Source organism: Anopheles coustani, chromosome 2 (assembly GCF_943734705.1).
Source record: "Anopheles coustani chromosome 2, idAnoCousDA_361_x.2, whole genome shotgun sequence".
Taxonomy (NCBI): domain Eukaryota; kingdom Metazoa; phylum Arthropoda; class Insecta; order Diptera; family Culicidae; genus Anopheles; species Anopheles coustani.
Genome location: NC_071289.1, coordinates 10,498,579 through 10,511,569, shown reverse-complemented (window position 1 = coordinate 10,511,569; position 12,991 = coordinate 10,498,579). Strand labels below are relative to the sequence as shown.

Genomic DNA, 12,991 nt, shown 5'->3' with positions numbered 1-12,991 from the left:
GGCGTGCTCTTTCTCCGTCCTCTACGTCGTACTCCGGTGAAGCACTTTAAATTAACCAACAATAAATAAACTACTAATCCGATTAACGGGTAATCGGAGACCATTGTTGTGGGTATCCTCGGTTCGCGTATCGATTGCTTCGGCTGAGAAGACGTCGACCCACCACCAACGTGTCCTCAACGAACGCGCTCGAGATCGATCGGTCCGTTGCAAGATAGATTGATATTGAAAAGCTTTTAAAAACTCCTAAAAATGGCCAACGGGCAGAAAAGGAACACAGAGAGCGATACACGGGGGAATGGGAGCGAGAAGGAAGTAAACTGGAAACACTCATATTATATAGACACGGTTGTATATATTTGGAGGATGGAAACCCGCTTCGGGGGCCGAACCGAAAAGCGAGAGTGTGGATTAATTTTAATTTGAAAAGCAACATCTTGTTGGGGTCGCCCACCCATAGTAGCATAGAGTTGGTTCGCGCATACGAAAATATTGGAGAGAAGGCACTCTTCGGGACACTCGGAACCCATTGTCCATCGATTCGGTTCGATCTGGAGGCGGTATAAGATTTGTTCTTCTTTCTACTCCTCCGACGACCTAGCGAAAGACGAACTTCTTGTGGACGCCTTTGACCGCGACTTAGGCAAAGTTTCATGTCGTATGTAAAAACACACACACACACCCCTCGATGTCCCTTTGGGGTGGGAATGAATGATGGGCTTAAGTCTCCCCGAAGCGAAGCTCGACTTTTCACGCAGTTGGTCAAACAACCCAGAGTCCAACAAAGCCTCTCCCTTATGTGCCCTGACCCAAGGCACTTCGATGGTGGCAGTAAACATACACATACACACACACACATGTGCTAGAAAAACATGCCACTTGGTCATGCGGCCCGCGGGCTCCCCCTTGATGAAGCCCTTTGCTCCGGAATCGGGGAAAATCGGCTCACGTGTGGACAATGTTTGAAAGGCTATAAACTGTGATGAAATTTTTCACTCACCCGGTTTGTGTGTGTGTATGTGTCCCCTTGAAGGAATTAAAAAGTAAATCTAACGCAAACATGATCTCCACTCCACTGGAACCCGCTTCAGGCTGGCCACGCGTACATGGCAAACACTTAAGTGTGGCCGCCTGCTTTAGTTTAGTTTTCAATCGCTTCAGGCGGGAAACCGAAACTAGCTCCACGAATCCCTTTTTCGTTTCCAACGGGACGGTGCGCAAACACCGTGCCGTGTCACGAAGGTCTTCCTCCTTCTCGCGGTGTCCAGGTTTGTCCAGGGATTAGCTGAATGTTGTCCCGGTCGTGGTCCAGATATGTTAACGGTGAAGGCTCGGCAACGGTTTGAACATTTCAACGCAGCGAACACGGGTGGAGCACGAAGAAAACCGAAGCAGAAAGCAAAAAGGTACACCGTCCGTCCATAAACGAGCGAACAACGGTCAGGAATCTGGGGTTGGTACGTGGCGCAAGAACGTTTTTGGGGTCGAGAAAGAAGCGGAGAAGACAGAACGGAGTTAAAAAAAGGGTCAATAAAACGGCGTGTCTAAAACCGCGTGGCCACACCACGGTTCATTACTTATTCATAGAGCGAACGTGCGCGACGTACCAGAGCGTCGGAGGCGTTCGCACGGTGGTATGGTTTGTGTCCAAAGGTATATACACCGGTGGTCGACCCGGAGAGGCCACTCGGGGTTCAGCAATGTCATCCGAACGTCGTTGTCGTCGTCGCGTGTCCGTTGCAAACCGCTTGCGAGAATTGCGACTTGGTGGAAGTTATCGCAAGAGAAAAAAGCGTCGTATTTCACGCGCGGAAAGGGTAGACGAAGACATGAAGGTAGAACCGGGGAAGATCGGGGCGGTGGTTTATGATATCGCTTGACCGGAGGCAGCTGGCAGGAAGTCGGCCGAGTTTGCGCCGTAGCGATTGATTGGCAAACTTTGGCTCTCTGTTTGCAGAGCGTCAGAAATGATAAATAAAACATCACAACGGAGGGAGATAAAATATGGCCCGAGGAATCTAACCCGTCTAAGTCATCGCCAGGGTCGTGTTTGCGCGTGCCAAATGGCAACTTTTGTGCAGTTTGAGATTAGATATGTTAGACTGCTCGGTGGCTAACTAATTAAAGTTTCGCAGGGCGTACGATCTCGATCTGTCAAGCGTCGCGAGTTTATGATAAGAATCAATAAAATTGAATCCCAGTACATCTCCTGGGCACGTGCAGACCGGTTGGAAAGGTGTCATAAATATTGATTAGAAAGACGGAGCATAGACGCACCGCCATTCACTGTTTGTGTTTTTGCGCAATCACTAACAATCACCTTGTTTCCCTTTCTCCCGCAGTATGCATCGGTACGAACGGACGCATGTCGGTGCCGTCGAACCGCGAGTACCACTACAAGAATCTGCGCGATCGCTACACCAACTGTACGTACGTGGATGGCAACCTGGAGATCACCTGGATCCAGAATGGGAGCAACGACATCAGCTTTCTGCAGCACATTCGCGAGGTGACCGGGTACGTGCTGATCAGCCACGTCGACATCCCGCAGGTGATCCTGCCGCGGCTTCAGATTATCCGCGGGCGAACGATGTTCAAGCTGAACAAATGGGACGACGAGTTCGGACTGTTCGTGTCCTTCTCGCAGATGAACACGCTCGAGCTGCCGGCGTTGCGTGACATCCTTAGCGGCTCGGCGGGGATCTTCAACAACTACAACCTGTGCCACGTGAAGACGATCAACTGGGATGAGATACTGTCGGATCCGCAGGGTAACATACGATACACGTTTAACTTCACATCACCGGAGCGGGAGTGTCCGCCGTGCCATCACTCGTGTGAGGCGGGTTGCTGGGGCGAAGGTGCCCACAACTGTCAGAAGTTCAGCAAGCTCAACTGTTCGCCTCAGTGCTCGCAGGGTCGCTGCTTTGGGTCGAAGCCGCGCGAGTGTTGCCATCTGTTCTGCGCCGGTGGTTGTACCGGTCCGACCCAACAGGATTGTCTGGCGTGCAAGAACTTCTACGATGACGGTGTGTGTAAGCAGGAGTGTCCTCCGATGCAGATGTAAGTAGACTGAGGATTAATCAAACGTCGATCAGGAAATACTAACCCCAACGTCATTTTTCTCTCCTCCAGCTATAACCCAACAAACTACCTCTGGGAACCGAATCCCGATGGCAAGTATGCGTACGGTGCGACTTGTGTTCGAAACTGTCCGGAACATCTACTGCGTGATAACGGAGCCTGCGTTCGAACCTGTCCACCGAACAAGATGCCACAGAACGGAGAATGTGTACCATGCAATGGAGCCTGTCCGAAAACATGTCCCGGCGAGGGCGTGGTGCATTCGGACAACATCGGCAAGTACAAAGACTGCACCATCATCGAGGGTTCGCTGGAGATCCTCGATCAGACGTTCGCCGGCTATCAGCAGGTGTTTGCGAACTTCTCGTTCGGACCGCGATACATCAAGATCCACCCGGACCGGTTGGAAGTGTTCTCCACCGTCAAGGAGATTACCGGATACATCAACATCCAGGGTGATCATCCAGAATTTACCAACCTTTCGTACTTCCGCAACCTAGAGGTGGTCGGTGGCCGTCAGCTGAAGGAGAACTTTTTTGCCTCGGTGTACATCGTAAAGGTATGTTTCAGGAAACCACATTAAGGTTGCTTTGATCTATTTTTCATCGTAATCATTTGATATTTCTTTCTACAGACATCCCTGAGATCGTTGGAGTTGAAGTCACTGAAACGGGTGAACTCGGGGTCGATCGTGATATTGGAGAACAGCAACCTATGCTTTGCGGATGAGATCGATTGGAGTAAAGTCAAGAAAAGCACTGACCATGAAACGATGATCCACAAGAATCGGAACTCTACCGAGTGTCGTAAGTGTTGTTGTTTTGTAAAGACTAAACCAGGGTGAGGAGTCGGTTCGCTAACAACTACGTTTCCTTCTACAGATGCTGCGGGAATGCAATGTTCCGAGCAGTGCACCAGCGCCGGATGTTGGGGCAAAGGCCTGGAGCAATGTTTGGAGTGTAAGAACTTTATCTACGAGGGCAAGTGTTTGGATAGCTGCAAGAGTTTACCAAGGTTAGTTTCAAAGCGAGTTTCACCATTCGACAATGATTTTCTAACCAAACTATTTTCCTTTAACTCCTGTTAGGATATACCAAGTGAACTCTAAAACCTGCGAAGACTGCCATCCAGAGTGCAAAGACTTCTGCTTCGGTCCAGCTCCGGACAATTGTGGCTCGTGCGTAAACGTAAAGGATGGACGGTTCTGTGTGTCGGAGTGTCCGATCATGAAGTACGCGCTGAACGGAACGTGTGTCAACTGCCACAAGACTTGCGTTGGATGCCGTGGTCCGAGGGATACTATCGCTCCCGATGGTTGTATATCGTGTGAGAGGGCAATCATTGGCAGCGATGCGACCATTGAACGGTGTCTGATGAAGGATGAACCTTGTCCAGGTAAGGGGATGTCTTCCCATACGGCGAAATAGAAATGAAATTGTGTGAATTATGACACTTAATTTCTCATCCTTTCTCAGATGGTTACTACAGTGATTACGTCCAAACGGAGGAGGGTCCTTTGAAGCAACTGACCGGGAAGGCCGTATGCCGCAAGTGTCACCCTCGGTGCAGAAAGTGCACCGGCTACGGGTTCCACGAGCAGTTCTGCCAGGAATGTGCCGGCTACAAGAGTGGTGAACAGTGCGCCGACGAGTGTCCCTTCGAGCACTACGCAAACGAAGAAACACGCGTGTGCCACCCGTGTCACAAGGAGTGTCGTGGATGCCACGGCATCGGTCCAGATCAGTGCGATGACTGCCGCAATCTGAAACTCTTCGATGGTGATCCGTACGATAACTCGACGGCGTTCAACTGCACCTCGGTTTGTCCACCGTCGCATCCGTACAAGCGATACCCACAGGAGGCTGGCAATCCATTCTGCTCAGCGGAGCCACCGCAAACTGGACAACGACTGGAGGCACAAACGCAGATCCGTGTGCTGATCTACGGAGGGTTCGTGACTGTGGTCGTGATCGTGCTGGTGATCCTTTATGTGCTGTTCAGTCGACAGAAGAACAAGAAGGAAGCGGTTAAGATGACGATGGCGCTGGCTGGCTGTGAGGACTCGGAACCGTTGCGACCGTCTAATGTCGGTCCGAATCTAACGAAGCTGCGTATCATCAAGGAGGCAGAGATTCGTCGTGGTGGTGTGCTGGGAATGGGTGCTTTCGGACGTGTGTTCAAGGGCGTCTGGATGCCGGAAGGCGAGAGCGTGAAGATCCCAGTCGCGATCAAGGTACTGATGGAGATGTCTGGATCGGAGTCGAGCAAGGAGTTCCTCGAGGAGGCGTACATCATGGCTTCGGTGGAACATCCGAACTTATTGAAGCTTCTGGCCGTGTGCATGACCTCGCAGATGATGCTGATCACGCAACTGATGCCTCTCGGATGTCTGCTGGACTACGTACGTAACAACCGGGACAAGATTGGCTCGAAGGCGCTACTCAACTGGTCGACACAGATTGCTCGTGGTATGGCGTATTTAGAGGAACGTCGGTTGGTACATCGAGATTTGGCCGCGCGAAACGTGCTGGTTCAAACTCCTTCGTGCGTGAAGATCACGGACTTTGGTCTGGCTAAGCTGTTGGATTATGACTCGGACGAATATCGTGCGGCCGGTGGCAAGATGCCTATCAAATGGCTCGCGCTGGAGTGCATCAGACATCGGGTGTTTACGAGCAAGAGTGATGTCTGGGCCTTCGGTATTACTATTTGGGAGTTGCTGACGTACGGAGCGCGCCCTTACGAAAATGTGCCAGCAAAGGACGTACCGGAGTTGATCGAAATCGGTCACAAGCTTCCGCAGCCGGACATCTGTTCGCTCGATGTGTACTGCATCCTTCTTTCCTGTTGGGTGCTGGACGCAGACGCCCGACCCACCTTCAAGCAGCTGGCGGAAACATTCGCTGAGAAAGCTCGCGATCCGGGTCGCTACCTGATGATCCCGGGCGACAAATTTATGCGCTTACCTTCGTACACCAACCAGGACGAGAAGGATCTCATTCGTACGCTGGCGCCGGTCGCGATGGCCACCGCGGCAGCGGCGGCGGCAGCTGGGGCTTCCAGCGTCGACGTACCGAGCACGATCGCCGAGGCGGATGAATACCTGCAGCCAAAGACACGTCCTTCCATCATGCTGCCCGGACCGTCGGCCGTTGTCGAACCGTCGGATGAGATGCCAAAGTCGCTTCGCTACTGCAAGGACCCTCTGAAGACGGACGACGAGACGGACGGCAACGGGAAGGAGGTTGGGGTAGGGGGCATCCGACTGAATTTACCGCTGGACGAGGACGACTACCTGATGCCCACTTGCCAAAGCCAGGCCCAGTCCACACCGGGCTACATGGACCTGATCGGTGTGCCTGCCAGTGTCGACAATCCCGAGTACCTGATGGGGTCGGCTCAGGCGATCCATGGTGTGCCCGGGATGGGCCCACCGCACACACCCCCACCTAATTCTCCTTCCGCCAACCAGCAGACACAGCAAATCCAAACGCAACCCATCCAGCAGCCGCTGCAAGTCCTCCAACAGCAGCACCATCAATATCAACAGCAACTCCAACACCAACAGCATCAACAGCAGCAGCACCACAACCACCACCATCACCACCAACACCAACCTTCCCAATCGTCACACCATTCGTCCTCCTCCAGCAACATCATCCCCGGTGGCCATCTCCCGAACGGAAGCAATGGATCATCCATCAGTCACACGCCTTCGCTGAGTAACGCAAGCAGCATCGGGCTGAAGAATCCGGAGGCGATCATGCAGTTGCAGCAGCAACAACAACAACAGCAGCAGCAACAGCAACAACAAGGACCTCCCACGCAAACGATCGGCATCCCACTCTCCCCGACGGAAACCGAGGCCACCTCCTCCGAGCACGAGTACTACAACGATCTGCAGCGGGAGTTGATTCCGCTGCATCGCAACGAAACGACTGTCTGAGCTCCGCGAGTGGAGACCAAGAAACGAAAATCTAACGCTTGCCACAAAGTACTGATACACTGGAGAAACATCGACTATCAGGCAAACGGAAGGCCCTCGAGCGAAGAGGAAGGCTTCCCGCACCAGCCGGGTAGCTCGAATGGTCGGTTTTATATGCAAAGTTATTTGATTTTAAGTTGTAGAACCTAGCGACAGAATGTGCCTTTAGCAGCAAGTAATGCGTGTGAATGAGAATGATTTAGCATTTAGAGTTCCCAGCGAGGAGGTCCTTCGAGAGGATCATCATATTGTACATAAAAAAACGAACAAACAAAACAGCATATTAGTTTATAGCTACGGAGTCTATGGAAGGGTCATCAAGTATGGTACTTAAAATGGCTGAGATATCCATCGGTGATATCAACCGTGTATACATTCATTAGTATGAACTCAGTACAATCAGATTGAAGCGGTGGCTTTCTTGTGCAAAACTTAACGTCTTGTAGAAGAAGGTCACTAGGGATGCAACGCCTTGCCTTTGACTTGGAATCCTTTCCCGACGTCTTCATTGCACGGACGCTTGGAAGTACTGGTAGAATGATAGGAATAGTAGGCAGTGACTACATTTCAACCTATACACCGTATTCCGCTTGCTGCCAGTCATACAAACGGCAATGTTTATAAGTAATGGATGAGGCACGTGCTTGGGAAAACCGACATAGGACGATAGAGGGAGCGAGTGCGTACAGAAAGATAAATATTTCATTGGAATACCTGTGATACTACTTTTAAATTTGTATGTTTTACGAGAATGTTTTTAGTAACGGAAGGTCCACCCTAGAGGGGCTGACTGGAAACAACAGACGCCCAGGGTGAAGGACACTTGATCTAACCACAAACAATCAGATTTCTCGAGGCACTTCCCGCACGATGCGCGAAGCATTCTGTGAGTAGAAGAGAAGAAACCACTTTTAATAAATAGGAATAGCACTTTTCAGATTTAGTGAACAAACGCATATAGGCACTTATCTGAGCAGCAAATTGTTCTTGCACCAGAAAAAGAAACCCACCCGAAACTTGCCTGCATAAGACTACTTAACAAATAGACCCGGATCGGAACCGCGTGAAGGCTGAAGAAGTTCGGTTCACCAGCTTTTCCGGGACACCGGTCGGGTCGTGTACTTTTTCGTAACGTACTTTACTGTTTTTTTCTTTAATCACTAAAAGAACGATTCCTGTGTACTCCTCGATAGCAATAGTTGGAACAAAAATTGAAAAAATGATACAACATCCGGCTGCGTACTATTAGTAGTTTTCGATAATAGGTGATGAGGAGATGGTTATACGAAGATAACAGACATTGTATATATATCATCGATGGGAATAGCCATCAAGCAAACACTCTGTAGCAAGCTAATGAATAATCTGTAGAGGGCTAGGCGTATCGCTGGTAGTTTATAGAAGAGCTCCATTTTAAGGAGGGAGCTCGGGCAGAGCTTCACGCCAATAAAGTTAAGTGGAGGGTTTTAGTGAATAGCAGTCAATATTGTCGGAAACCTAGATAGCTAAGTTCGGTGTAGGAGGTGTTCAATATGCCGTGTAAGGGTCGAACGAACGGCGACCTCATCACCTCCCTAAGGCAATAGTAAAAGTAAAATATCCCCAACTATATAAATGCAAAAGGCATCTGAAAGTATTTCAAAATCAACTTTGGTCAATGAAAACAGCATATAAACTCAACGAAACGTTCCAACGATAACCACATACTATAACGAATTCGTGCCATTGTAAAGTTTGCGTCGAACACGTGCGTTCGCTAAAGGGTTAGGAGGTAATAGCGGCAGGCGAAGGAAACACATGGAACCGACTTAACCGACTGCTCGATGCAGCGATGCAACATGGCATGGAAAAATCCACCCCCCTACTATAGCACGGCGAGAGTAGTTTCTTGCATGCGCAATAGATAGTGTTTTCTTTTAAGGCGAAACTGTAGCAGAAAGGGAACCTTACTTGTTGAAATTTTAAATTATATGTATTTTAAAATAATAGAAACTGTGTATATTGTTTTCTTGTACGTCGATGAAAGAAACTGAAACTCCGACGGAACCTTTCGTTGGAAAGCTTGTATTCTGTTTTAACCATATTTTTATAGCAATCTTTGCTCTTGCAACGCGTAAAAGATACCAAAACGCATGACTTTAGGAAATATTTTCCAAACTAGAAGACATACATAATCCTAACGAATGTTCGAAGAAGAATGAGGCTAATTAAAGTTCGCCCTCATTCGAAAGCAAAAATGTACACGAAATGTTGCTTAAACATGTATTAGTGAATGCAATCGATGAGTATATTGTTTTTTATAACATCCCCTCACTGTTACGCACGTCTTTCTGATATCCCCAAACATAGGATTCTTTTTTCAAACCGATTGGCCAGGGGTAAATATGTTTACTTTTTTACAAGCGTTATCATCTTGCAAATATTAGATTCTGTTGCGAAATATTCCACATTTGGCAACTCTTATCTTCTTATTCTTGGCGTAACGACCTATTGGTCATGCCTGCCCATTAAGGGCTTACAAGACTTGTTTCCCTGTTGTACGTGGATAGTCAGTCCTCTCGTACAGGGGAGGCTCCGGTCTCGGTTGGGATGCGAACCCACGCCGTCGAGGTGGTGAGCCCCGGCGCTCATGGGCCGATTTTCTAACCGGCGCTACCGCTCGGCTGTCGCGGACTCATAATCATAATTACGACTCATTATCATAAAGTCAAAAAATTATGCTAGTTTTGCTGTTCTGCTAATTAAATGAACACGATTGGAAGAATTACATCACTTCAAACACATAAACTGCATTCTAGCACCTGTATGGAACACTGATTAGGTTTCTCTTTGGCTTTGCTAAATTATTGTGTAGTACATGTAATTCGTGTTAATATAATTTACACGCTTTTCTATCTCTGTGGGAAACATTGTTCAAACATACTTATCTGTCATTATCTATGTGTAGCCTTAAAAATGTCGTACTCCTTTAAAATGTAAGACACATGAAAAACAGTTATTTTTTATGCTGTCAACAATATGTGTTTTATTTTCTCTGCTTACAAAAAGTATTCGCGAATCATCATTCTCGAAAAGGCTAAACCATGGTTGCCACCTTTGAATTCAAACCAAATCATCGAACCCATATCCCCATCTTTTTTCTCATAACGACCGTTTAAATTGGTGTTACTGCAAGTGGCATGCCACCAACCGCTGGGCTGCTTCACAGCACATCTTTGTGAGGAATGGACACGGTCGTACGTGGAAAACTTCCTACCTAGACTCTTATTAAATGAATTCCCCGCAGTACCTGAATATTTTCCCAATTTTTTCAAGGCATATGCCTCGGAGTCACCGCCAATTTCAAACTCTCCGTACCTTGCATACCTGTAGTTTCCTTCGAAATCTTTCAGTTCCACTATCAGCTCATGCGGTCGATTTTTAGTTATTTGATACAAATACTCTAATCCTAACCAAAATTCGCGATCTAAATTGCCGAACCCATTCCGATATTCAGTCCAGTTGCGATAGAAGTCGATAGAACCGTCCATCCGGTGCTGGAAAACAGTCCAACCTCCGCCAAAACTGGTTTGCTCGCACAGAACATAGAATCTGTTTTCCCCCGCTTTTATTACATATTTTCCTGACAGTTTCGCGGGAGCTTGCCGACAGGAACTCATAGGAAAGGAGTAGAGCATGACCTTCGTTAAATTTTTTAACTCGTTTCGCATCATATCTTGGCAAGACGTTTTTTGATCGATCAGGTTCTGCTCTACATTGTTTATCTTGCTCTCTAGGCGCTGCAAAAGGACAACACTTTTCGTAATACTGTTTTCGAATTCACGCTTTGCAAGAAACTGCATCATCTCACCTTCATTGAACGTTCGATTTTATTTTCCATGTGAGCTGTGAACGTCTGCTCCACCTCTTGAAGTTTATCCTGTAGGTAGTCGAGTTTAGTCATAAGCAGTTCCATTTCGAATCCATTCATGGCCAATGTGGGCCGATCTGTCCAAATCACTGTAGAACATAACAGCACGAACCACAAGCAATGCATGACTTGGAAGAACTTTTCGACACTTGGGAGAAACAATCTACACGAAAGATCGAAGACGACTGAGGCTTGTTAAAGTACGTCCGCTTTTAAAAGGCGAGAAAGTACAGGAAGCATACGTGTGACTTGTGTTAGTGAAAGTGCTATCGTTATCGCGATATCCAACGCAAAAGTGAGAAAGATTGGATTCTTCGAGGTTACACTACAAGTTTATCTTTCTTCTTTTTATTAAACTGTGAAGGACAATTATGCTCGTCGTTCAGATATCAATCCCCAAATACTCGCATGGTTTTCGTTGCGTAAGAGGGGTTGGGCATGTTTGGAGTGAATTGCCAGACGCGGTTGTTAGACGTGCGACCATTTCATATTCGACTTCTAAACAAAATTATCTCCATAATTGGCGTCGACGCAGTCTTCCTATGAATTTTCTCAATCGTTGAAATCTAGGCAGTCTGTTCAATCCTCGGCGACCTCCGCGTCTTCGATGAAAACTGCAACCGAAAATAAATATTACAACTGCTTTAGGTGAACGATTTCCACTCCCAACAACCCACTTACCCTCCGTGAAATGCGTGTCGTTTTTCTCGTCCAGCTCTTGCATCGTTTCTCAGATTATGCAGAACGTTTAAATCGGTCAACCGTACAATCTGCGCGTCTTGCGATGGAACATCTAACGATGTTGCCCTTTCAACTCCTGAGACACCATTGGTGACGGCAATCAGCACTAACAACGAACAACTTAACACAAGCAACGTCATTTTAAAACTCAATGTCGCACACTTTGGAAGTATCCAAGAGAACGATTGTGCAGCATGAAGATCGTCTAGATTCTAAACCTAAGAAGGTATCATCACCGATTTTATATGACAGCTTCCAGTGAGCAGTGTCTAGTCTAGCGTCGGCCAACCTTAAGAAGTTCCAGTTTGTTGCCCTCAGGGTACAACATTTTATTTCGTATCATGTTGTCATGTGTGTCACATGTTGATTGATTTTGGGTCAGTACTACGAAATCATTTATAGGTCAGTGAACAGTTTCAATAGAAGCAGGGCATGGTGAGCTAGTAATGGAACACCTTGTTTTAGAACATCTACGTCAAAGGTTAAAGTATTTCAATGTAAAATCATTACAGTAGCATATATTAAAAACTTTCTATGTAAAATTACTCATCACACTTTAAACATCTATACTTGTTAAGAAATATGTGGTCTATAAATAAATAAATTTTATGAATAACTTTTTGGCACGTTTTTGATAAGGAACTAATTAAATAAATGATTTTCTTGAGACAAGTAAATATTTCGTATTTTTAAAACACACGTAAGTTTGTAGAAAGTTTAATAAAATTATAGCTTGTTGCATGCAGGACGTCAGTAAATTGTATGCGATATTTCACTCGCGTGCAACATAGCACACAACTCTGGTATAATTTTTCAAAAAAATCTGTTACTACACCGTTCATATTTGCTTGTATCGATTAACCAAAAATTATGAGTCCTAGACCAGTTGACCATAAAACCAATCCATTCGCGGCATTTCTCAACTGTAAAAAATAAAATCTTTTTCGTGCGCAAACGTTTTACGATTCATACATTAACTTTATTGCCTTGTTAAACGTGACTGCTAATGATACATTTCCTGGTGTGGTGGACTGCTTCCGGTATATCTTACAGATGCTGGTGTGTTATTTTAAAAATAAAATAAAAAACAACTAATACTTCCTAGGTGGTGAATAAATTATCTTAACGAACAACTGCTACAATTTTCCGTTTGTTGATTACTTTAACCAAACAGAACGTCCATCGGAAAACTTTCATCCGTTTTACCTAATGTATTTACACTGTCTCCGTCGCGTCGGTTAGAACCTTTTTTGAACCTACGTGGCGCTGAA

At 46.8% G+C, this 12,991-nt stretch overlaps 1 protein-coding gene across 2 annotated transcripts in view; it reads left to right on the top strand.

Moving 5' to 3' along the window:
• The window catches only part of LOC131266376 (epidermal growth factor receptor), a 33,079-nt gene extending 26,049 nt beyond the window's left edge, over positions 1 to 7,030 (top strand). The window contains exons 2-8 of one of the 2 annotated variants that reach the window (XM_058268871.1): positions 2,343 to 3,063; positions 3,136 to 3,643; positions 3,719 to 3,890; positions 3,966 to 4,098; positions 4,172 to 4,479; positions 4,560 to 6,481; positions 6,890 to 7,030. In XM_058268871.1, coding sequence (XP_058124854.1) covers positions 2,343 to 3,063; positions 3,136 to 3,643; positions 3,719 to 3,890; positions 3,966 to 4,098; positions 4,172 to 4,479; positions 4,560 to 6,481; positions 6,890 to 7,030 — 3,905 coding nt within the window. Of the gene's footprint in view, positions 1 to 2,342; positions 3,064 to 3,135; positions 3,644 to 3,718; positions 3,891 to 3,965; positions 4,099 to 4,171; positions 4,480 to 4,559 lie in introns of both variants that reach the window. The other variant, XM_058268870.1, reaches the window with a different exon arrangement.
• The last annotated feature ends 5,961 nt before the right edge of the window (positions 7,031 to 12,991 follow it).